The sequence below is a fragment of the Aspergillus tubingensis genome (genome assembly GCF_013340325.1).
Source record: "Aspergillus tubingensis WU-2223L DNA, scaffold_8, whole genome shotgun sequence".
NCBI classification, from domain to species: Eukaryota; Fungi; Ascomycota; class Eurotiomycetes; order Eurotiales; family Aspergillaceae; genus Aspergillus; species Aspergillus tubingensis.
In genome coordinates this window covers 955,601-978,247 of record NW_023336282.1, presented here as the reverse complement: position 1 = coordinate 978,247, position 22,647 = coordinate 955,601, and the positions used below count along the sequence as shown (strand labels likewise).

Below are 22,647 nucleotides of genomic sequence, written 5' to 3'. Positions count from 1 at the left end.
TCAAAAACCCGCAATGTAGGGCAGGCGGGGACGGACAATAAAACCCGCAGCGGAGAATGTCTCCGCAACAAGTGAATAGGCAAAGAAAGTGGTATATAAGATACCTAGACAGGTTCCTATCCATCCGTCTCTTCTGTTATCTATTGAATCATTATTTCAAACGTGTCTCTCAGAAAAAACATGGCGTTAACCTACGATGTCTTCCGCGGCTCTCCCGAGGGCAAGATCGTCAGCGACAAAGTCTCTAGCGACCTCGAATACAACGAAGTCTTCATCGAGACCCTCGCATCCGGCGTCTGCGGAACAGATGAACACTACCTGAAGACAAGCCAAGTCCTGGGCCACGAAGGTGTGGGTATCATCAAGGCCATCGGGCCCGGCGTGCGGACGGTCAAAATCGGTGACCGCGTGGGATTTGGTTTCACTCATGGGATCTGTGCGCGATGCGATAACTGCGCGAAAGGTAAGATATCTATACAGCTATCGCTTTCATGACTTGTTATAACTTGGAAGTATACTAACGAACCTTGCCCGGGTATCAAAGATATGGACCAATACTGCCGAGAAAAGAAACAATACGGCACAAACGATTTCAACAACGGTAGCTTCAGCTACGGCGCCGTCTGGGACGCAAACTGCGTATTTCGCATCCCGGACGAGATAGAAACGGCCCATGCCGCACCCTTGATGTGCGCAGGGGCTACGGTGTGGACTGTTCTGACACGGTTCGACATGCGCCCTGGTGATCGAGTTGGCATACAGGGCGTGGGCGGTCTCGGTCACCTGGCTATCAAGCTGGCTGCTGCGATGGGGTACCATGTCGTCGTGCTCTCGAGCTCCGAGGCCAAGAGGCAAGAGGCTATGGAGTACGGCGCGTCGGAGTACCATGTCTTTCGGGCGGAAAGCCCTCTCCAGTCATTTAAGCCATTGAAGCATCTCCTGCTTTGTGGGAGTGCTGATGTGAAGTATTCTTCGTGAGTTGTTCTGCGGTTGCTTCTGGTGCTACATGCGTAGGCATATGACTGATTAGGTACGTTGTGGACAGAATCCTACCACTCATGGATAGCCCTAGTGCTATTTATCCCCTGACTGCAACTTTCGAGCCCTCTCCAATTCCTACATTGGAGCTATGCTTCAAGGGCTGTAAGATCCAGGGCTCCTTGGTTGCTTCCCGTCAGAGTACACAGGCACTTTTGGAGTTTGCGGCGAAGAAGCAGATTAATCCAACTATAATGACCTTTCCGTTCACTGGCTCTGGCATAGAAGAGGCGATGAGCCAGTTGAGAAAGGGGAAGGTGCGCTATAGGGCTGTGCTCATTCGGGAGACATAGATAGTCTTGATAGTTCATCGATGTGTATTATCTAGCAGCGCGGTGCTAAGTGCTATATGAAAACATACTCGGAAACTCATGTTTGCAGAAACATTGAAGATCGATATGAAATATCCTGGCGGGAGCAACTATGATCTCGTTTACAATGAGAACAGTATAGATAGCTTTTGGAATCGGGATAGATGCGGATGTAAATCAAGCCCGGGGTGCGATTGACATGCTGGCGTGCAAGTCAATTCTTAAACCTAGGTCTGCATATTGATTGATATTTGGTCTTCTATTTTAGCATTAATCCTACATCATACTCTATAATAGAGGATATAAGGGTCTTCAATGATAAAATAAGCACATACGACCACAGGGTGTGGAAAACAGGGCTTCCCGTCCGCTCAGCCGTACTTAAGCCACACGCCGGGAGGTTAGTAGTTGGGTGGGTGACCACCAGCGAATCCCTTCTGTTGTATGTTTTTCCTTTTTGGTTTTATTCTTTTTTTACCCTCTGGCCATGAATGAATAGTGATGGTTGGTTGACTGAATCCCAAAGAGGCATGGCATTATCCTTCAAGCCCCGATACATTTATATGCCACTCATTAACTAACACCCCACACATAACTACCTAAATCTTAACATCGCTACCACGTAAAGCTACCTTCTTCCCCCTTGCCTCCTCCGCCTCCTTCTCCCACCACCTATTTCGATACCTCACAAACTCCCAGAAAACCTTCCCCCATTCCGGCCGATACGGAGGCAAAATCCTCCCCGTTGTCCTCGGTGCCGGGTCGCCCGCGAGTACACGGAGCTCTTCAAAATGTTTCTCGAAATCAGGAATCAGAGTCCAGAATGCAGCTTGATCGCCGTATTGCGCCACCCGGTCGAGTTCCCATATTTTCATTTCCTCTCGCGGAGGTAATGCTGCGTGTCCGGCGAGGATACGTGCTGTGGCTACGGCTTGCCATTCGAAGATGCGGATGCCGAAGCCACCGGTTACCTTGATACTGGGATTAGGTTCAGTTTAATAGGAGGGGTTAGAGTGATATCTTACCATGCCGATGAATGCTAATGTTGGATCATCGATGTCGAAAATATGCTGATATAAGCCGGGGATTCTCTTATGTACTGATTTAAACTGCGGGAGGAAGGGAAAGCTAAAGTCATAGCCGGTTGCGAATAGGATATGGTCTACTTTATCGATCGATGATCCATCGGTGAAGTGAACCTGGCCTGTATTGGCGTCCAAGGAGGAAATTTGGCTCCGATTGTCGATGTCGGGATGAGTGAAGGGCGCAGGACCGAAGATACGCGATGGACTGCGTAGCGAGGAGATGATAGGCTTGTGGCAGACTTGGCGGATGTCGTGGAGGGTTTCGAATGCTGAGACTGAGCCGCCTACTATGATGACTCGCTGTGAGTAGAATAGGTCAGCATTGAGTGAGTCAGAGGTGCTCTTCTTTTCTGATTTAGGGGTAGGATTACCTTTCCACGAAACTCCTCTGCCCCCCGATAGTGTTTACTATGTCGAACAGTCCCGGGGAACCGCTCTTCATAGTCCACCAACCCCGGGATATTGGGAAAATAAGGGAGATAGTAGTGGCCGGTAGACACTACAACAGCATCGAACCTCTCCTGCCACCAATAATTCTTCTCTCCTCCCGGGGTTGTTTTTCGCAACGTGAGAACCCATTCTTCGGCTTCATGCTCGGCCAGTTCAACAGTTGTCCCCAGCTCAAGGAGGTGACTGTGTCCCCCTCGGGTAAAGATAGAACCTACCCAGTCTTGAATCACCTCTCGGGAACGAAAAGGTGAGTCTGGACCGTACTGTGTCAGTGTCTGCTTTGATAACACCGGGGGAATGGGCTCTTGTGTGAAACACATGATATCGGGCGGCAAGTTACTGTGTAGCTGTGGGTGTGTGCCTGTATCGGAGAATCGTAGTTGAGGTGAATTGATCTCTTTCGTTACGGGTGTTTCGCATGGAAAATTGGACGGTATGCGGATACTTTGGTCGGCATTGTGGTGAAGGAGATCTTGGAGGGAGTTTATGCCGGTGTTTTGGTGTGCGGAAAGAACCCTACTCAATTGTTAGTGAAGATGTCTTTCACTTGTAGTTATTGGAGTTGTAGCGGACCATGTTCCTCCTGGAACTGTTTGCCTGTCGAAAACCCGGATGGTTTCAAAGGCTTGTTCTTTGACTAGGGCATCCGTTGCAATTGCCCCTGCTGGTCCGGCGCCAATTACGGCAACTCGTCGGATTGGTTTCATCATGAGAATTGATGTTTTATGTTGGAGAAGAGCGGACAGTATTCCTCAGTAAGAACAGAAATCAGAACCAAGGATTTAATCGCAGAACTGAGTCGTGCCACGGCCCTTGCCTGCCGACACCGGACATATTCACGGGTTGATAAGAGCGCCAAGCTGTGGCTATTGGCAATGGGCTGATTTTACCCATTCGCAATTACTCCCCTCTCTCGATGGACACCATGCTTATCCTCGGAACATCACCGAGGTCGCTGATTGCCGACTTGGCGATAGGGTCATATTCGCCATTATAGTCTCGATCACGACAGAAACAATCCCCTCTAGATCGAGATCGGGATTTGGATTGCACAATTGATAACCTCGATGTCTTTATCTACAAGCTAAGCCTGTATCCTGATATCCCCTTCGCTATTCTACATTCCATCCCAACATGTCCCCCCGCCCAATCATCGAATTCTACTTCTCCTTCATCTCACTATGGTCCTACATCGGCAGTCGACGGTTCCAAAGCCTGATTCAAGAAACCAACGCCCGGGTTATATACAAACCAATTGATCTGATGTACATTTTCTCTATCTCCGGCGGCCACCCCGTCAAAGATCGCTCTACTCAACGACAAGCCTACCGTCTCGTGGAAATGGAGCGATGGTGCAGAATCCGCAACATTCCAATTATACCACACCCTAGATTCTATCCTGCTGATTCGTCACTGGGTCATCGTGTTCTTCTCGCGGCGATTGATGAGGTTGGCCATGATAGCCCATCTGTACAACAGTTTGTGCATAAGTCATACGAGGCAGTGTGGGCGAGGGAGATGGATATTGCTGATTCGGCTACGGTTGTTCGATTGGCGGACGAGGCTGGATTGGATGGGGCTCGGCTTTTGGAGAGGGCACGGGGAGAACCTGCCTTGGGGGGGAAAGAGGTGGCGCTGACTGAGGAAGCTAAGGCTAGGCAGGTTTTTGGTGCGCCGTTTTATGTTTATCAGGGTGAGCCGTTCTGGGGACAGGATAGGTTGGAGATGTTGGAGGAGGTTGTTAGGTCTGGGAGGGAGGCAATTGTTACTCGGGGGATTTAAATGATGTATCTTAGATCATGAGTGTGTTAGTTTGATATAGCTAGTTGTACTTGCTGGTCAAAGTCTGAATTTTGAGGAAGTACACATTTTCTACAGAGTTATGGTGTTTCCTATCGAGGAAGCCGAACTATCGAACACTCATGTACCAGGGTACTAAATATAGCAGTTCATAGCGTTCGTTTCTTTGATTCCGGCAGCTCCTATACACATGTGCTGCTCAGTTATAGTACTTGACAGAGACCCCTTTAACGATTTCCACATTCTCCACGTCATTATCACCCTCCGTGCCAGTGGAGTTCCCCAAATTCTTGATGACTCTTTGTTTAACCCATTCTCCTGCCTTGATATGCTTGCCATCGCTTCCAAAGACTTTCTCGCCCGTGAGACCTCTCGCCTGAAGCACGGGCGATTCCTCAATGGGAATGAGATCGGTGTCGTCTTCAATTCTCACCATGTATAGAACGCCCAGTCGATCGATATGAGCTTGATCTTTTGGCGGAGCTACCACACGATGGATACTCGACTTGAGGTAGCCGTCTGAATATTACTCGCTGATTAGCATTGAAGTTTTGAGAGGAGTGTTCTACTTACTGGTGAGGAAATCCAGCGCATCTGCTATATTCACCGTCAAAGCATTCATCTGCGGCTGAACATATTTCCAAGTTCCTTCTTTGGTCAGAACCTGAAGTGCTGCCACAGGCTGGCGGAACAGTAACGTCAAGCTGCCCATGTCCGAGTGTCTACAAAATTCTTCGTTAGAGCTATTCACCAAAGCAAGAGGGGATAGACTCACCCTTTCAGCCACACACCACACAATTTCCGATTCTCCTCCTCAGTCCGGGCATAATACTTCATATATCGAAGATGATCACCACTAGTCTTCTCATACCGATGCCTCTTTACCAACCACTCTTCATCTTCAAGTCCAAGTGCAATGGCAAATATAACGAGAAGTTTCGTGACAATTTGATCATGGATCTGCTTCGAAAACCGTTCAATAATGGCCAGATTTCGTCGCACAACTTCCGGATGCTTTGTATCAGCATGCTCCGGAATGAATTTCGGGATGTTGTAGATCTCAAAATTATCCTTGACTCCGGGAATGAGATTCCTGGTGCCCGCTGGCTTCCAGCCATTGTAGTCCCCTTCTTCCAAAGCAGCTCGATATTGGGATTTCTCCTCGTTCGATAGCAATAGACAGGATTTTGCAATAGCAAATTGAGTGTCGATGGCTTGTTCTGTGATGCCGTGGTTTATGACGTAGAAGAATCCTATTTCATCATGTGTTAGTTTTATGGGTTCTATGTATAAGGACTTGGTAGATTGCACATGCCCACATCTTCAATCGCCTTGGTCAACTCCGCAGCGAGCTCTTTTTTGCCTCCGGGTTCGTCGAATTTTGAGAGATCCAGTGTTCTCAAATCGGCCCAGTCGAGGTCCTCTGATGTTTCTGGGACTTGTACATATGATAGCTCGGTTGTGTCTGTGGTGGCCATGTTGCAGCGATGATTTAAGTCCAGTTTGGTGTTCGTTATAACTCGACGGAAGAATTCTTTATGTATGGGTTGATATAGTTGTTGGTAGTAATGGTGGAGATGACCTCCCGTCATACTAGCCCTTATCACACCACCGTGTCCCTTGATTGCCTCTTAGCCCCCAATCACGCGTGATCACAGCAATCAATTTGCTCCAGTTTATCTCTCGCGCCTTTCCCCTCAATTCCCACATGGATGTACCAAGTGGGTTTGGGATCCTTCCATCGTTTTTCCAGATCCCGGTGTTGAATCCCTGCCCTTGGCCCATGGACGCACGTCATTTCGCATTGCTTTGCGCGATAGATAAGTCACAGAAAACTTTGAGCCAATTCTCCATGTGCGATTAGGCAGGCATTCTACTCTGTGCCTGCTTCCGAAGTCGGATGTAATTTGTTTTCATTGCCTCTAAAAGCTTCCTTCCAGAGAATCGCGAATCCTTACAAAATTCTGATGAATCCCAAGTACATTGACGTCGGGAAAGCACCTCTCTTCAGCCGCTAAAATGGAGAGTCCAGTCTCTAACCATCCAGACGGGGCAATGAAGCAGTACAGCGTAACTGAAGGGGACGCCATGTCAAAAGATGGTCTTGACTCCACTGAAGAGGGACCGAGGCAGTTTGATCCCCAACTGCATGAACGAGTGTTGAGGAAACTCGATTACTTTTTGATGCCAATGATGGTAGTTGGTAAGTACCGGTGGCACTTCACAGCTACATATCACTAACATATGCATCAGGCTATGGACTGGTGTACTACGACAAAGTGAGCATGAATCTGCCCAGAAAGGCACTCTTGACAGGTGGCCACCTGATGAACTAACATTTAAAGGCAATCCTTGGAAGTGCTGCCATACTCGGTATGACTACAGACCTTCAGCTCTCTGTGACTGATCACTCGGTCACCCCAGTTACAACCGACACCTCAAGACTGAGCTGGGCAACATCGATCTTCTATTTTGGCCAGTTATTTGGCTCCTACCCGATGACATTCATCTTGCATCGTTTCCAGACCCGATATGTCCTAGGTCCTACGATGATCCTCTGGGCGATAGTATGCGCTTCCACTGCAGGAGTAACTACCTGGCAAGGCCTTTTTGTGCAACGCTTCTTCTTGGGTAGTCCCCCTATCCTTCTTCTCTTATTCATTTGCTTTTTCGTGTGTGACAACGATGCTAACAGCATCAGGTTTCACGGAGTCGATAATTCCCACATGCTTCATGGTCACTGTTAGTGGGTTCTATACTCAATCCGAGCAAACCCTACGCCAAAGCTGGTGGTTCTCCGGCACAGGATGGCTGACAATCATCGGCGGCGCCTTCAACTACGGGTTTGCCCAGATTGAGAAGAGCGCGCTGAGGCCGTGGCAGTATATATACCTATTTGCTGGAGCTCTAACATTTCTAGTCGGCATTGCTTGTTTCTTCCTCCCGTCCTCACCTTCTGAAGCATGGTTTCTTACCCCGGAAGAGCGAACTATAGCGCTGGAGCGACTGCGAGAGGGCCAAACCGGGGTGAAAAATCCGACTTTGAAAAAGTCCCAAGTAAAAGAGGCAGCTCTGGATGTGAAGGTGTGGCTGGTTGCTGTGATCATGGCCTCGGCGTAGGTCTTCCATTTCCTCCCCACTTATCGTCCATGCTAAACCCCCCTCAACAGATATACCGTAAATGGCGCAGTCTCTGGCTTCGGTCCTCTCATCGTGGCAACCTTCGGTTACACCTCCCTCGAGGCCATTCTCTTCCAGTTCCCTCTTGGTAGCATCTCCAGCATAGGCATCATCCTCATCGGCTGGCTATGCAGTCGGTATCGCAACATACGCATTCTAAGCTTATTCCTTTGCTGCCTTCCAGTAATAGCTGGATTCGCCATGATGTGGAAATCGACCTGGGGAGTGAGACCCATCACACCAGTGGTAGGATACCAATTGATTGGTTTCTTTGGCCCGGTTGTCAGCCTTGCTATCTCGCTAGGGGCTAGTAACGTTGCAGGCCATACGAAAAAAAGCTTCATGGCATCGGCCATCTTTGTTGCCTACTGTGTGGGCAACATCATTGGTCCGCAGTTGATTAAAAGCCAAACGAAGAGTCAGCATTATCCGGAGTTGTGGACGGGGTTGATTATTTGGTATCTTTCGATCCTGTTCTCGTTGATTTCTTTGTTAGGATATTCTTTGGAAAGGTAGACTGACGTGTGCATGTTTATAGCTACTGCATTACCATCCTCTGCTGTCTTGTACTTTATATACTCCTCTCGAGAGAGACGAGCCGACGAGCCGCGCTGGACTTGGATGAATCCGAGCAGGACAGAATCGCGTTTGATGATTTGACTGATAAGGAAAATTTGCATTTTCGGTACGTGTATTGAGTGGGTTGGCTGCACATGCTACTCTATTTATCATGTCATCGAGATGCTACGACATATTTTACCTTTCCTTGTGTCTGTACTTCTGCGTTGTATATATAATTGAACCTTTGATCACACCGATCCAGAAGAGCAGAATTTCAAGAGCCACACTGTTAACAGTGACATCGATGTAATTCCACACCACTGTTAAAATATATTTCCTACTCTCCTAATTCATGCTAATGTCTTTCAACACACATAACCCATTTGTATCTTGTATCTAGTACATACGACCACAGGGTGTGGAGAACAGGGCTTCCCGTCCGCTCAGCCGTACTTAAGCCACACGCCGGGAGGTTAGTAGTTGGGTGGGTGACCACCAGCGAATCCCTTCTGTTGTATGTTTTTATATTTTTTACAGATTTTTGGCCTTGTCAAGTTCATGGCCAGTACCGCCCTACACTCAGTAATGCAAATACCAACCGGACTTTACAAAACTCTTCTTCAATCACTTAGCAGTAGGCTGACATGTAGGGGAACAGTTAGGGCATAGATATTTATCTTCCAGTAAGTCAAACCATTCCGGTATCTCTTTAATCAGAGAATTCATGTATTTCTCCAGCTTGGACGCAGACTTGACATAGACTGTTGTTATATTATTATACTGCTGACAATTACAAAAGATCAACTTGAGATCGTCGACCTGGGCTTTTGAGGTAGAATATTAACTATTCTCTAACCTTTCTTCCATTGGCGATAGGTCCATTGGAGATTCAATGACCTTGTAATAATCTGGGATTTTATCTTTGATAGCTGGAGAGAAGAAGGGCCAAGCTTGTTTATATACTTAAATTTAGTTCCCGAGGTGGGCCATGAGATGAGCTCCATATTCCTTTACCAGCTGGTCTGATAAAACAGCACAGAACATAATTTTGGCGAATTTGCGATGTCGGATCACTTCGAAAGTCATTTGGATATTCTCAGTAATTGCTTTTGGAACAGGTGTTTGTGATCTGTTAAAATTATAATACTCTCCGTGGAATTATCATTATTAAAACCTGAAACTCTATCTTATTATTCTGTTCGTCTACAACTGCGGGCTTCAAGATGGTCAGATGGCTTCAACACATTTTTATAAATCCGAGCATACTTTTTCTGGGAAAGGAACCATCCGGGTTGCCGCGAAAATGCTTCTGATCGGCGGTGCCTCCCCGTCATCAGAGCTTCTACTTCTTTTAACATCGGGGGGAGCATTTGGCTCTTCCGAGGTTGGTCTCTTCGCGACAACGTGAGGTCGTGCGTTGTCGACTGGGGATGACTGCATCTCTGCTTCGTCCGTCTGTATTAAGGAATGCCAATGAGAGTGGGCAGCCAGATATATATGTATATATATATAAATATAAGCTTGTCAGTTGGGCAAATGCAGGCATTGCCCGTCGAATAACGGAGTGTCGTGTAAGTGCTGCCCCCTGTCTTTCGCGTTCCGATATATGCATTATAAGGTCATGTGACGGGTTGCGAGGAGCTTATCTTGGTAAGTTGAGAGATTTGGTGATTTTCCAGGTGATCGGGCATTTTCCGCTGCGGATTCCCTTTCCGCCTACTGCGGCCTCCTGAATGCATATGCTCTCTGTTATGGGATGTTGTTCATATCCATTTGCGACTCAGGCCCCGTTTACCTAACTCACCGTGCCTAAAGCTACGCTCGTAACGCTCGCAGGACCACGGTTTTTTAATTCTCTGTGAGCTGTATGGACCTAGAAGATTGGGAATACCTTTAGTTACATATATATACTAAATCATTATAGAAGGTCAGAGTGACCCCCAAACGTACGTAAAATACGGGTGATAGCGAGGATGTTGTCGATGAACATACCTTCAATTGTCCAGCAAGGCGCATTCTGTAGCTGTTCCCCTATAGTTTCATTATCCTTCAAACATAACGCAGACCTAACTTGGTGATGGACTTTTTTTACTAGAGGTACTGATGAGGCTTATTTTTTTATTATTCAGAAATTCATTCATAACAAGCCCGGGTGGTCTAGTGGTATGATTCTCGCTTAGGGATACAAACCCAAGCATATCTGCGAGAGGTCCCGCGTTCGATCCGCGGCTCGGGCCTTGTACCTTCCTTTGTGGATATTTTTCTTTCTCATTTATTTTTTAATAACTCCCTCTTTCTCTATCTTTCTTCTCTTCGTGGTGTGAGAATGGTCAATAGAAAGAAGTGCACTATAATTTGTGGCACTGAATTGGAGGACTGACTAACTTTGGGCAAGTTAGATCAGTAATCACGGATTCCTATGCCGCTACTTTCACACCTTTTATTTATGTACGAGTTTCAAGGTATTTATTTGAAAATTTTAGCATGTGTAAAATCTAAAATAATCCCATTTAATTTTCTCCCTCTAAGTGAGAATGTTTATATGACTTATGTAGGAATTATAGCTGGGTTAAATATTCCTCCACTGTTACATGAACCCGCTATAGTGGCTCTGCTCACGGACGCTCCAATTACAGTGAGTCTGGCCAAATTTGTTCGGCGGTACTTGTTACGAACACCCTCATAAGAGAAGGACAATCTGTCGGATGGCTTCGAATTTTGCGCGTAGTAGCAGAAATCGCATGTCTTCAACTCGGTTTAGGGACTTCTGCCTGCATAGTCTCCGTGATAGGGCTGGTTGAAGTTCTGCCGATTGTAATGACATCACGAGGTCTCCACTTGGTCTAAGATTCAACCATGAACCTTAATTGTTCTTCGAGATTCACCCCCTGGGAGGATCGGTGAAATACGCCAGCTCCTGGCAGTGCGAAGGAAACATTTTACACACTGATACCTGGCGAGGATGCAACCAGCCACATTGGAATGAACCAGACAAGCGAGACGCCTCTCTTCGTAGTGGAAGAGGTTATCTGCGCCTACCCCATCAGCACCTTCTACGACTCGTGTCCGCGCTATCTCTTCTATGCCCTCCTTCTAGCCACTTGTGTCACTCGTTGGACCGGCTGGCTCGCAGACGTCTTCCTGGGTGCGGCAGCAACATATGCCGGAACCGCCGCCATCCAAGCCTTCGTTCTCGTTTCCAATCCGGCGAAACACAATCCCTACGAGCTCATAACAATCCCCTTAGTCTCCGATAACACCTCGCTATGGAACAGCTTCCCATCGCTAATCACCGGGGCCGATCAAATCGAACTGAGTCCAGCTGCACTTGAGCTAGATGCCGACGCCGTTCTCGCCATAGTAGTAACAGCTTACCTCACCTTCCTGCCTCTTCAATGCTGGTCGCGTGCTTTCTCCCATGAAAGAGCTCGTTATATCCTTTTCGGCTTATGGCACGTTCTCATGCTTGCAGGGTCTATCTGTGCCCTGATATATTGGCCCACTCTCCGCGACACTCCTATCCAATACACCTTTTGCTACCCGGATCTTCCACCCATGGGCACCGTCTCTAGTGATGGATGGGAGGCATGGCAGCGCACCTCAACCTGGAACAACAGTGTCTGGGAAATATTCAGCAACAACACCATGTTCGATCAGTTACCAGGCGTTTGCTTTTATCCCTGCTTCAACACGACACAGATTCTGCGCCAACAGACCACTCTTGAGGCCACTGTCGCCACGGGGGACTACCGCGTTCACCAACGAAGCGAATTCTGGGACGAAGTCGTCTATTCCAAACGCTACATCTACAGTCTCATAGTCCTTACTGTTATCGTGAACTTCTTCCTCTTATTGTTTAAGATCCTTCCGTATCGATCACGTCTTCCCTCAGCTCAAGTACGCAGCATCTGGATCGAGAGGAAGAACATCTTCAATGGGTTAAGGAAGGACTTCCGCTCCGCAATATATGTGTCTCAACTTCATCGAACCGATTTGATGGATTCAACGAGGGAAAAGCTCTCTGTGTGGAGACCTACCCGGGGTCTCTTTACCTTACACGCCTTGGGCTCGTGGCTGAGGCTTCTTCTCGATACTATAATCCTATGTGCGTTGGTATTTAGCATTATTGTGAGCCCGCTGACGGTCATTGCTTTTGTGGTGTGGATTGAGTATTATATCCACGAAGATGGACCATCACAGGAGACGCCGCAGCAAGTGGGACAGTGGTCTCCGTTGGTATCTATTGGATTTTTGTTGATTTCTGCGGCGATATTGAAGTTGAAATATTGGGTGGCTTCGAGGGAGGAGCTGGAGGAGGAGATCGAGCATCTCCGAGGGAAGTTGAAACGGCTGGAGAGGCTTAGAGAGGAGAAAGTGTATAAATAGCGAAACCTCAATCAAGATTATTGTCCGGTTCCGTCCCTTCCGTTTATCGAATCGAAAGACTAAATAACTTGGCAGTTACTCGAGGACAAAATATAACAGAATGTGTTCGATTGCAAGGCCTACCTTAGAATCCTATCTGAAGTATAAATACAAGTAGATAGAAACTGCTGATGTCATATAATATCCGCACCCTCCTTATCTTTATGTTCTTATCACGTTCTATACAATAGCTAGCATCTACTAGAGGCCCTCTCCCCTTCTCCTACAATATCACCAATTACAATACAGCCAGCTCGTGTATAGTCTGCTACAGCTAAATATGGTACTAATACATGCAGTGATACCATACCCACTCCCAAAATGACTCACATGACCTCGAATCCATTCACTATCAACAAGCTGCAGCCTGCCCAAGGCGGTGACCCAAGACAAGTAGGCCCACTCATAAACCTTTCACGGTGTCACTCTTTCAGGGCAAACCTGGGTGGTCTAACGGTTAATCACTCGCGTCGGGTCTTTCATGTCACTTAGTTGAGAGGTTCCGTGTTCGATCCGTATCAGGACCTTGCCTTAGACTCTGAAATATTGTGTCGCCCATTTTTTTGACCTTTTTTGCTTCGGATCTTTGCCCCTACATGTATCACCATGCTTCCTCTTATTGCTTCCTACCATCCTCTACATACACACACACACACACACACACACACACACACACACATCTCCTTTAACGAGGAAACACACATAAAACCACATACAACTCCAGAGAAAGAAAGAGTCAACCTCAGATCTTCCCTCCCTCCGGAATCGCCAACAACGTACACCCATCATTATCACACCCCGCATACGAGACCTCATTCCCCCACCAATTCAAATCGACCTCCTTATACTCGACAGCAAAGAAGATAATAATGGCAGAGATAGCCACTCCACACGACATAGCGGTCGTGAACACATACGCGTACTTCTCCCACCAGGCCTGCCACCGTCTCTTGATCCAATAGTTGAAGATGAATCCCACCACCATCGGACACCACGCGTACGTAACATTGTACGGAGAGATATCGCAGATCCCGTAGAACACCAGCGGGATATAAACATATCGGAGAAAGGAGCGCGGACGCCATTTGGTGATAAAGTAGAAGGGGATGGGAAGGAGGGCGCCAACGAGGAAGCCGTATAGCAGCGGGTTGTAGATCTGTCCTGTGCCGAAGAGGCGCCGCGGGCCGATGGCGCCCCAGATTACAGAGGAGGTATAGAAATCTCGGGCGCCTATTGTATGTGTTCAGTAAATGAAAATGTGGGACGGTGTGGGAGGAAACATCAGTTCGGGGAATAGAATCACTTACCGGCGCAGGTGAACTTGTCCGGCTGGGTGGTGGAACACACGTCCTCGATGTTGGCCAGAGCCCAGACATTTACTCCAAGGGAGACAAATGCGCCGACGACAGTGGCTACCAGCTGGGCTGCGAACATCACTCGCGGGGCAATCTTCATATAGTGGCCCAGCTTCAGATCAGCCACGAACTGGACTGACTGGGCACAGGCGATATATCCGAATGCCTTGAAGAGGAGGTTGGCGACAGGTTTGCCGGTGATGGCGTATCCTCCAATGAACTCGGCAATAACGTTGTTCGTTACCTCAGAGTTGGTTATGGCGTAGACCATGCCGTATGGAATCTGCAGCACGAGGCAGAGGATGATGGCGAAGACGATACCCCAGATGGGCATGCCGGTGTCATACTTGGCGACGCCGATGCAGCCGAACACGAACGAGACAGCCAGCACAACCAGGTACCACCACTCCGGGACCTCCTTGTATTGCTTCATCAAGCGATTGTGGACGTCCTCGTGCTCCTCTCGCGCACTGCCCCATTTCCATATGGTGCGGAATCCCTTCATGATCTCTCGCCGGTTGTAGAGTGCGACGTGCACGATAGTTGCCAAGTACATGGCGAAGAAGAAAAAGAACATGACGGAGTACCCGGCCGTCAGGTAGGGTTGACTGTAACCCTCATAGCCTTCTAGGTCAAATTCGCCCTTACTGTTCAGCACGCGGGTGACATTGTAAGTGTTGCCCGTGTCGTCGAAAACATCGTTGCTGATAATGGGGAAGTAAGCGGTTTTCCACACGTTGCTGAAGTAGACGGGTGCAATGACGCAGAAGGCTCCCAGGATGGTGCCGATACCAATGTTGGCCAATGCGTAGAAGGGATAGATGATAGGGTCGTAGAGTGCGTAGATGATGTTCCAATCGAAGGTGGGTAAGGGGTTGAGGCCAAGCCCGGTGATAGTCCCACAAATGATTGCTAGCTTGACGTTATCCGGGGCGATCCAGTTGATCCAGTTGAAGTACGACAAGGCTTGAAAGATATACCCCGGGAACCAGTAGTAGAAGAACATGCCTATGAAGCAGTACATAAAAAAGCGGTATCGGCTGATCTTCCAGCCGTGGACCCGCTCGCGGCCTTCATCGCTGTGTAGGGCTTTGTTCAAAGCGATGGTTGAAAGGCACTTGGGGTAGATCATGGACGGTGGGTACACTAGGAATCGGCGTACCACGCCGGCACAGCCGTAGCCCAGTAGTTGTGTGGATAGCGTAACGAGGATTTGGAAACCGGCTTGATCGTACAGCGATGTCAGGTTATAGAAGGATTTGGCTTTCAGCACCTGAAAGATGTACGTCACGTAGGCTGTGCCATTGGTACCGCCGAAGGAGACATTAGACATAACAGTGATGAGCATGTGTTCCTTCTGGTTGAAGGGGCCGGGATTCAGACTGAACTTCCAGCCAAACAGGTTCCACTGGCGCGTAGGCAGGGTTTTGGCCATGAAGACCCCGCAGGGGTAGGACAGCAATTGAGCGACAATGGAATAAATGACAATAGTGGGATAGCGCAGGGTGAAGAACTGGTTGACCCCCGTGAAGACGATGGTAGCTATCATGCCCAGGAACCAGGCTCGGAAAGTATTGGCCGAGATTTCAGGGTCATCAGTTGGGTCGACCACAGCGCGGACCTCCGGATAGGGAGAGTCATTCTCAATGAGGTCACGATGCTTTTCAATATCTGAAATAACCTCCTGCAGCTGAGAGAGATCAATATGCTTGGTATCGGCATCGAGGATCTCGCGCGCCTGAGCGATGATCTGAACAGGGAAGTTGACGTCAAGTTCATTTTCAGCCACGATCTGCCGCAATTGATCTAGGAGAGATTGCAGATCGGCCTCATCGATCTTGGTACCCGTCGCATCCGCCTTCTCTTTATCAGAGTTGCTGCTCAAGAAGATGGGATCTTTGTAGTCAGCCATCTTCTGTGTACCCTGTGGACCCTGTGGTGGGCTGCTTTAATCATACATGAGGGAATACAAAAGGATGTGATAATGTCTAACATCGAGAAATGGGACTCTCCCAAGAGCGCTCTTATGTAAAATAATTCCCTGGTCCTCTTCTGGACACATGAAGGTGTCTAATACGATTTGCTTTAGCACACCATATTGGTGCAAGATAACACACAAGCACCTGACGCTTCGCTTGCATTCTGCTTGCATTAGGGCGGCGCCAATCAACTGAAAAAGCGAGGCATCCCGCCAATGGGAAGGATGGCTAAATATTTGTTCTACACCCTTTCGATACACGCACTCAATTTGCTTGTATGCTTATCAGTTTAGGCTAGTGGCGTTCTTCAGAGGGATATGTACGTCAAGCAAGGTATGCGAGGTACCGCATTGCTAGCTGTTAATTTCCACGGGAAGTAGGAGGCGGATATAAACGGACTCAAAGATTCTGATACCGGTTCTTATCAAACAAGATAGGAAGAGATAATAAGGGAATATAATCTGACTGGACGGTGTGGCAATTGATATTGCCGGGGAATTCAACCCCGCTCTGGTTGAGACAGCGGGATACTACCAACACTAACCCACGGCTCGGCAGAAATCCCCGCTCCCCATGTTCCTGCGGTGACAATCCCATTTAAACCGTGAGTAAATCCCCCCATGTATGCAAAACAAAGACATCTGTCGTGGGTAGAAGCATTTTACTCATCACTCTTTACACTCTACCTTCGGCCACTGGGTGATATATGGGCGAAAATAGAAAGAAGCTCAAATGGGGTATTTCAGTGTAAAAGTGGCCTTCTCATCTGCTGCTAAAACAGGTAGCGCGGCAGCGTTGTAGCTCGGACTAGTGGCATCCAAACATGGGGGGCGTAAGAGCTTTTCAGGCCACATGGCCCGCGAAACGTGATGGCGTTATGGGCCGCTTAGGGCTAGCTGGAAAAAACCGGGAATCCTGCGGGTGTCCGATGCTATCTATCCTAGGCGGGGCTAGCATTTATCGCGAGAGCGAAGCTTTGTGGGACCTTTGCCGAAGTATCCTATCATGATCGAGATCTTGAAAGATCATATAGAATTTGGCACTTTCTTTCTAATAATACGCAATATTCAAGCTAAATGAAGTGTGTTGGATAGGCAAGGTCACATGAATGAGCTAGTCGTAGGAATTCCGTTGAACCCAAAACGATGCAGTAACCCGAACCACGATTATAAGTACTGTTGTCATTGTAGTACTACAAATCAAGAATGTGGGAATCCACATTAGGATTTACTGAGTTCCAGTTTTGGGGACCATCTGCACCACTGATCAAGGAGTATTCTTGGACCAAGTATTCATCGAAATTAGGAGTGCTAAAGTCAGCGATACCAGGCATGAACGAACCAAGAAAATAACCCTCAACAGAGGGAAACTCTGATACATTATTTTCCATTGGTAGAGGGCTTATCTGTTGTGAGATGCAGGCGTCGCCCAAGGTGCCATTGGTGCATGTCTGATTATCGGGCTCTTGAGCCAATAGAAACGGTTGTGGGGGTGTTGAGAGATTGTGCTGGTCACCAAGGTTCAACTCTATGTTATCTTGGCTGCGTGAAGCTTTAGTTTTCTTCTTCTCCCGCCGGCTCCATAGTTGCCTTAGCATCCGACTGTAACTGTGGCAGATGTGTGATTCAGTCGACGCTCCCTTTTCGAGAGCAGATATGAATTTTTGGGCTAAGGTGGTAATCTCTTGGTGCTGTTCTTCGGATTGGAACGCCCCTGCTCGGTCTGCTTTGTGCAGTAAGACTGCTGCATAGACACCATATCTGCCACTAGGCGTAAGTAGTAGGTAAAACTGGATGGTAAAAAACCTTACAAGTAATAACGAGACGGTAGGTAGCATAGCACATGTCGCGGATCAAGACTATTCATCAGAGCCAACAGATTCATCGCTGCGCTAATAGCATCAAATATGTACCGACCATCGGGGGATGCCATGATGCCTTTGGATAATATGTCGGCAAACGAGCGCTCATTCTGCTGTCCCTTGTTGGATGATCCATGTGGACGAGAAGCCCTCGTCAGGACTGCCTGGAAGGAAAAGGCATTCGTGTAAAGGCGAATATACTCGTACATGATAAGAAGAGTTGTCTTTATCTTAGCGGACACAGCTAGATTGTCCCATGCCGAGCGCCACGTGGTTGCGGAAGTTCGAAAGTCATCAAGATACCGGGCGTAATCACCTTCATAGACCATTGCCAATGTTCGGTCTTTGGACGAGTAAAGAATTGCATGAGCATTATGCAAGATTTGTATCAGCTCCATAGAGGCTTGTAGCCACGATGCATAGTCCTCATTATCGTTCTCCGGACGAGGTTGAAGACTCGGGAAATCGTCGGCGGTGAATTTTGCGGCAAGAGACGGGCCTCGGGACCAGAATGACTGCCCAAGTCGGACTGATATCTGACGATCGGCAATGAAAATATCTGGAACTGATGTCAGGACATACATTGAAAGCCCATTTCAAAAGATATAAAGACTTACATGCCCAGACAATCCTGTCTTGCTCTGTTCGTTGCTTTGACCCACTGTTACTAAAATTACGAAAGGCGGCCTGGTCGAGGCGCTGGAGATAGCCTTGCCGAACTGCGAGCCCAACAAGCGACCAAGCTGTTCTATCTTCGCTAAATAGATTTTTGGAGGATTCGGATGAGGTTTCTTGAACTTGAATATGGGGGAGCCACTCCGCCAAAAGCAACAGTCCCTGGACAGTTGCTGGGGTTTGGGTCCAGGGGTATGCCAGGAGTACATCAACCAAGAGGCGTTGGGTGTGATCCCAGCAATAACGATGGGTGAGTGAATGGTGGGGATTGTCTCTCGACGCAATGGTGAGGATAGCTGTGAGAAGAAAGTATTCAGACCGTTGAATCTGGCTCATTCTTGATAAAACCAGCAAATGAGAAGGGACGATCGGGCAATACGGATGATAATAATTGTGATACCTGGTCTCCGTCAGTAGACACAGATGCGGTTCCATGAAGTGTGGCTAACTCATGTAGTAGCTCAAATACTAGGCTCGGGCGCAACACGCCTCTCTTTACCAACTCGTAGTCATCAAAGATAGTCGCCGAAGGCCTCTGGTGGCCTTGAGAGTCTTGAGAGTGGTTGGTGTCTGACGCACTTGCTCTTTGAGCTGCAGCGTCCAATTGTTCCTCTAAGTTTGCCGTGCTGGTGAACTGAGCTTGAAGCCGACTTTCGGACCGGACCTGACCAGACATGGCTAGTATCTGCAGCGCATCAGATGGATTCCGGAGTTCCATAGTTAGGACATCTCCAGGATTCTGTCTGCCAACGCTGCCTTCACCATCTGAAGAACTTCCGGTCACATCAGACCCGCTATTAGCCGGTTCCATGTCAGGCCCGTTCGAGTCTCCGGAATTTGTTGGCAGCGGAGTCTTCTGCCGTCGCGAAGGGCCCGACTTGTGCTGATGCTGGCGATAATTTCCCCCTCGCCTGGACTTGATGAGGACACATTGGCTCTTAGTATCATGGCAAAAGACACAGGGAGCTTTGCCTGGTTCTCCGATGGTATCACTATAGCCGTATTAGCCCGCTACCTGGGCAGATGAAGGCGTCATCGTCGATGTAAAGAGCATCCTTACAGGTCGCATCTGGTCTTGCGCTTACGGCATCGCAGGCAGGCACGAGACGACCTCTTACCTGTACTGGCAGTCATGATTGCCGAAATCCTTTATGCATCGGTAATAGGTAGTGATTCCGAAAAATCTTTAGAATCGAGATCTTTTCAAAGGTATGCGGGGGATGATGTGGAGAATCTCGGCTATAGCCGATAACCATTGCCGAAGCCGTGATTGTGGCGACAACAACAAAGCAGACTGCTTATCACTACGTAAGGGTGATTGCGTACTGAGAATTAACATGAACAGTTGCTTGGGGCTGATTGCTGCTGGCTAGACATAATCTCGTCGCGACAATGACGAGATTGGCCTGAACTAGGTACAAAGTACGTTGACGCTTCAAGGGAGCCCCATCCGCTGATCGCTCTTGGGATTCAGGCCCCATGCTAAACTGCTGTCATCATGCACAGTAGCACGCCTCATGTCTCTCCTGTATTTGGTCATGAACTCGCCACTGATAGCGCGGTGCATCGTACATGTATTATCCCAGATAATCATATCACCAACATTCATCCATTCCACTTCAATGACGTACTTGTCTTGAGTGGAGTGCTCGAAAAGCCTATCAAGGATCTTCTGAGATTCTTCCGGGGAGACACCTTCGAGTGAGTGGATATGTTTGGCGAGGTAAATAGTGGGAATGCCGGTGCGCTCGTGCTCTTGCAGTAGTAAGTGGCGGGACATAAAATGATCTGTAGGGTTAACATCTTTGAAATGCTCCGGAGCAGCCATCTTCTTGGAATGTAGAATGGAATGACGGGCAATGAAGTTTCTTTCGCGCAGAAAGTGCTTGAATACGTCGTCAAGATCACGGTAGGCGCCCCTCATGTCGGCAAAGGCAGTAGAGCCCCCAGTCCCGGGTGGCGGAAGCTCATGGGCAAGTAGAAGAGAGTAACCGGCTCGGCGAGGGTTGAAGCTAGAGTCGGTGTGAAACAGAGAGTTACCCTGGAGACAGTCAGTTCTATTCGTCTTTCTCTATCTCGGCATGGTACTGAATGGGAGAGTAACTACATACCTTATTCGCCTCACCTCTCGGGCTGTTTATATCCACAATGGAGCCGTCAAGTTCGATGTTACCCACGTCAAAGAGCTCGTTGTATTTGAGACGGTGCACACGGCCCGCTTTATTGTAGGGCGTTACATCGTCAAGTTCACCAAACTTGCGAGCCAGCTCGAGGTGGGTCTCGTCGACGAGGTTTGTCTCACGGACAACGGCAAAGCCATACTGTAGTACTCTCAGTGAATGGTTCCGCACGAATTTGTTACCAGTTACTACCGACCTTCTTTACCGCATCCTCAATAAAGCGAAACGCTTCATCAGTGACACCGTGAGTGAAATCCAGGCCAGTAATCTCGGCACCGAACCCATTTTTAATGACCTTGAGGTCTGGGCTGGAGCAAAGGACGGTTTGAGTGACGGTAGAAGTGGTAGACATGGTGATATGAACGATGTTATAATGATAAATAGATAGAGAAATGAATTTTATTGTCACAAAAAAAAAAAAAAACTAAGAATAAGAATTGCTAGCGATGGGCGAGGCTGATTGAGAAGTTGTTCTTCCTTCTATACCCGCAAGTATGGTCGAGTGACCAGAGTATACGGGAAACAGTCCATTGCCGATATTAGTGAAGTCATTCCCATATTGACAGGTAATGGAGGTACGTCCTTTACCGGCGGACAATAGCCGTAATCTGGCAGGTGATAGTACCAAATCCTTTACCTTGAAAGATAGTATTGGCCCTCGAATCATGAGGTGTATCATATAAGCAGATCTACATATAACTATGATCGGCTATGGCGCCTCGTATCGGCTATAGGTAATGCCTTCCGTCGGCTTCGGTGTCCAGATGGGATTATTGCACATCGAACGGCTATACGAATCGCTAAAATGATAGATAAAGTTGATTAATAACGTTATTTTCTTATGCATTCACACTAATTTAGTTGCTGTATGTATTGCATTTTGCGGAGTATTGACTTCTTTGCAATGTTGATTGTAAACAAACTTTGGCAGGCGAATAAGTTTTACTGCCCCGTTAGTGGTTATTCAAGTGCCCATAACTCCACAAAAGTAAATCAGAGTGGTAAAAACATATACTTCAACCTACAGCATACATGACAGCAAGGTGGTGGGGTTATGACTGAGATCAGCTTTGCCATTGCGGAAAGTGCGCGCGGATCATCTAGTACACCTACAATTCCGACGACTGTCCTGCGTCCTTCATGATAGCGGTCTGGTATGGGCTGTTAGCGAGGGTTAATGAACCACATCCTTCCACTAGCAAGCTTTTAGTTGGAGCCGTTTTATCCTCGAGGAAAACTAGGGCTCTACTGCACAAACTCGCATATTGTGGGTGTGGGTCTATAACCTAGGCAGTGGATTGTATCCACAAGATGTGCCTGAGCGCTGAGGAATCATGGGCCCCCAATAAGTCGATGCTATATAACTCTATATTCATGGATGGAACTGGATCTTTCAGGGAATTGTGAACTTGTAGCCTGTGTCAATAATTTATTATCCGATCAATGTCTATACTGTTGAAGGGCGGCAACTGCAACCACCACTAGAATGAACACAGAACTTCCGGAAGAAGCACCTTAACAGCCAGATAGCCCATGGTAAGTTCACATATAGATCGGAAAATGGTCGTGAAGAAAGGGCTTCGTGACAATTGTGAACACATATGGCATTTTGTTTAGATTTACAATCTAAATACAACACCTGAACGTATGCTGTACCTCTATATTATCAACTGTTTCTCTTGCTGACTGTGCTTGGCTTCATGCTAGACTTCTTACCGACATGTCGATAACAATCTGCTCTACACCA

The 22,647-nt window shown here is 47.9% G+C and overlaps 9 protein-coding genes and 3 non-coding genes across 12 annotated transcripts; 7 read left to right on the top strand and 5 right to left on the bottom strand.

The window, feature by feature from the left end:
* Positions 1-180: 180 nt before the first annotated feature.
* On the top strand, positions 181-1,331 carry AtWU_06669 (NAD(P)-dependent alcohol dehydrogenase; the record flags this gene model as incomplete). The annotated part of the gene is made up of 3 exons (XM_035501778.1): positions 181-463; positions 545-974; positions 1,046-1,331. 3 exons carry the CDS (start codon positions 181-183, stop codon positions 1,329-1,331), a joined length of 999 nt encoding a protein of 332 aa, XP_035357671.1.
* Positions 1,332-1,682: 351 nt separating this feature from the next.
* On the top strand, positions 1,683-1,798 carry AtWU_r35. Its single transcript, XR_004775216.1, has one exon. It is a non-coding gene; the product is annotated as a 5S ribosomal RNA (ribosomal RNA).
* Positions 1,799-1,948: 150 nt separating this feature from the next.
* On the bottom strand, positions 1,949-3,591 carry AtWU_06668 (putative dimethylaniline monooxygenase; the record flags this gene model as incomplete). Its single annotated transcript, XM_035501777.1, has 4 exons — positions 1,949-2,320; positions 2,375-2,734; positions 2,806-3,400; positions 3,458-3,591. The coding sequence occupies 4 exons, from the start codon at positions 3,589-3,591 to the stop codon at positions 1,949-1,951; spliced, it is 1,461 nt and encodes a 486-aa protein (XP_035357670.1).
* Positions 3,592-4,018: 427 nt separating this feature from the next.
* AtWU_06667 (2-hydroxychromene-2-carboxylate isomerase) lies at positions 4,019-4,666 on the top strand (the record flags this gene model as incomplete). The annotated part of the gene is made up of 1 exon (XM_035501776.1): positions 4,019-4,666. One exon carries the CDS (start codon positions 4,019-4,021, stop codon positions 4,664-4,666), a length of 648 nt encoding a protein of 215 aa, XP_035357669.1.
* Positions 4,667-4,883: 217 nt separating this feature from the next.
* AtWU_06666 (putative 1-aminocyclopropane-1-carboxylate oxidase) lies at positions 4,884-6,162 on the bottom strand (the record flags this gene model as incomplete). The annotated part of the gene is made up of 4 exons (XM_035501775.1): positions 4,884-5,203; positions 5,258-5,406; positions 5,460-5,937; positions 5,982-6,162. 4 exons carry the CDS (start codon positions 6,160-6,162, stop codon positions 4,884-4,886), a joined length of 1,128 nt encoding a protein of 375 aa, XP_035357668.1.
* A 541-nt stretch (positions 6,163-6,703) lies between these two features.
* On the top strand, positions 6,704-8,562 carry AtWU_06665 (MFS general substrate transporter; the record flags this gene model as incomplete). The annotated part of the gene is made up of 6 exons (XM_035501774.1): positions 6,704-6,887; positions 6,938-6,963; positions 7,030-7,315; positions 7,386-7,800; positions 7,855-8,322; positions 8,403-8,562. The coding sequence occupies 6 exons, from the start codon at positions 6,704-6,706 to the stop codon at positions 8,560-8,562; spliced, it is 1,539 nt and encodes a 512-aa protein (XP_035357667.1).
* Positions 8,563-8,830: 268 nt separating this feature from the next.
* Positions 8,831-8,946, top strand: AtWU_r34. Its single transcript, XR_004775215.1, has one exon. It is a non-coding gene; the product is annotated as a 5S ribosomal RNA (ribosomal RNA).
* Positions 8,947-10,571: 1,625 nt separating this feature from the next.
* AtWU_t170 lies at positions 10,572-10,662 on the top strand. Its single transcript is given in 2 exon segments — positions 10,572-10,607; positions 10,627-10,662. It is a non-coding gene; the product is annotated as a tRNA-Pro (tRNA).
* Positions 10,663-11,407: 745 nt separating this feature from the next.
* On the top strand, positions 11,408-12,811 carry AtWU_06664 (uncharacterized protein; the record flags this gene model as incomplete). The annotated part of the gene is made up of 1 exon (XM_035501773.1): positions 11,408-12,811. The coding sequence occupies one exon, from the start codon at positions 11,408-11,410 to the stop codon at positions 12,809-12,811; it is 1,404 nt and encodes a 467-aa protein (XP_035357666.1).
* Positions 12,812-13,592: 781 nt separating this feature from the next.
* Positions 13,593-16,117, bottom strand: AtWU_06663 (OPT oligopeptide transporter family; the record flags this gene model as incomplete). Its single annotated transcript, XM_035501772.1, has 2 exons — positions 13,593-14,080; positions 14,158-16,117. The coding sequence occupies 2 exons, from the start codon at positions 16,115-16,117 to the stop codon at positions 13,593-13,595; spliced, it is 2,448 nt and encodes an 815-aa protein (XP_035357665.1).
* Positions 16,118-17,376: 1,259 nt separating this feature from the next.
* Positions 17,377-19,854, bottom strand: AtWU_06662 (Zn(II)2Cys6 transcription factor; the record flags this gene model as incomplete). Its single annotated transcript, XM_035501771.1, has 5 exons — positions 17,377-17,944; positions 17,995-18,604; positions 18,663-19,120; positions 19,170-19,712; positions 19,781-19,854. 5 exons carry the CDS (start codon positions 19,852-19,854, stop codon positions 17,377-17,379), a joined length of 2,253 nt encoding a protein of 750 aa, XP_035357664.1.
* A 301-nt stretch (positions 19,855-20,155) lies between these two features.
* Positions 20,156-21,252, bottom strand: AtWU_06661 (TauD/TfdA dioxygenase family protein; the record flags this gene model as incomplete). The annotated part of the gene is made up of 3 exons (XM_035501770.1): positions 20,156-20,761; positions 20,832-21,041; positions 21,097-21,252. 3 exons carry the CDS (start codon positions 21,250-21,252, stop codon positions 20,156-20,158), a joined length of 972 nt encoding a protein of 323 aa, XP_035357663.1.
* Positions 21,253-22,647: the final 1,395 nt, after the last annotated feature.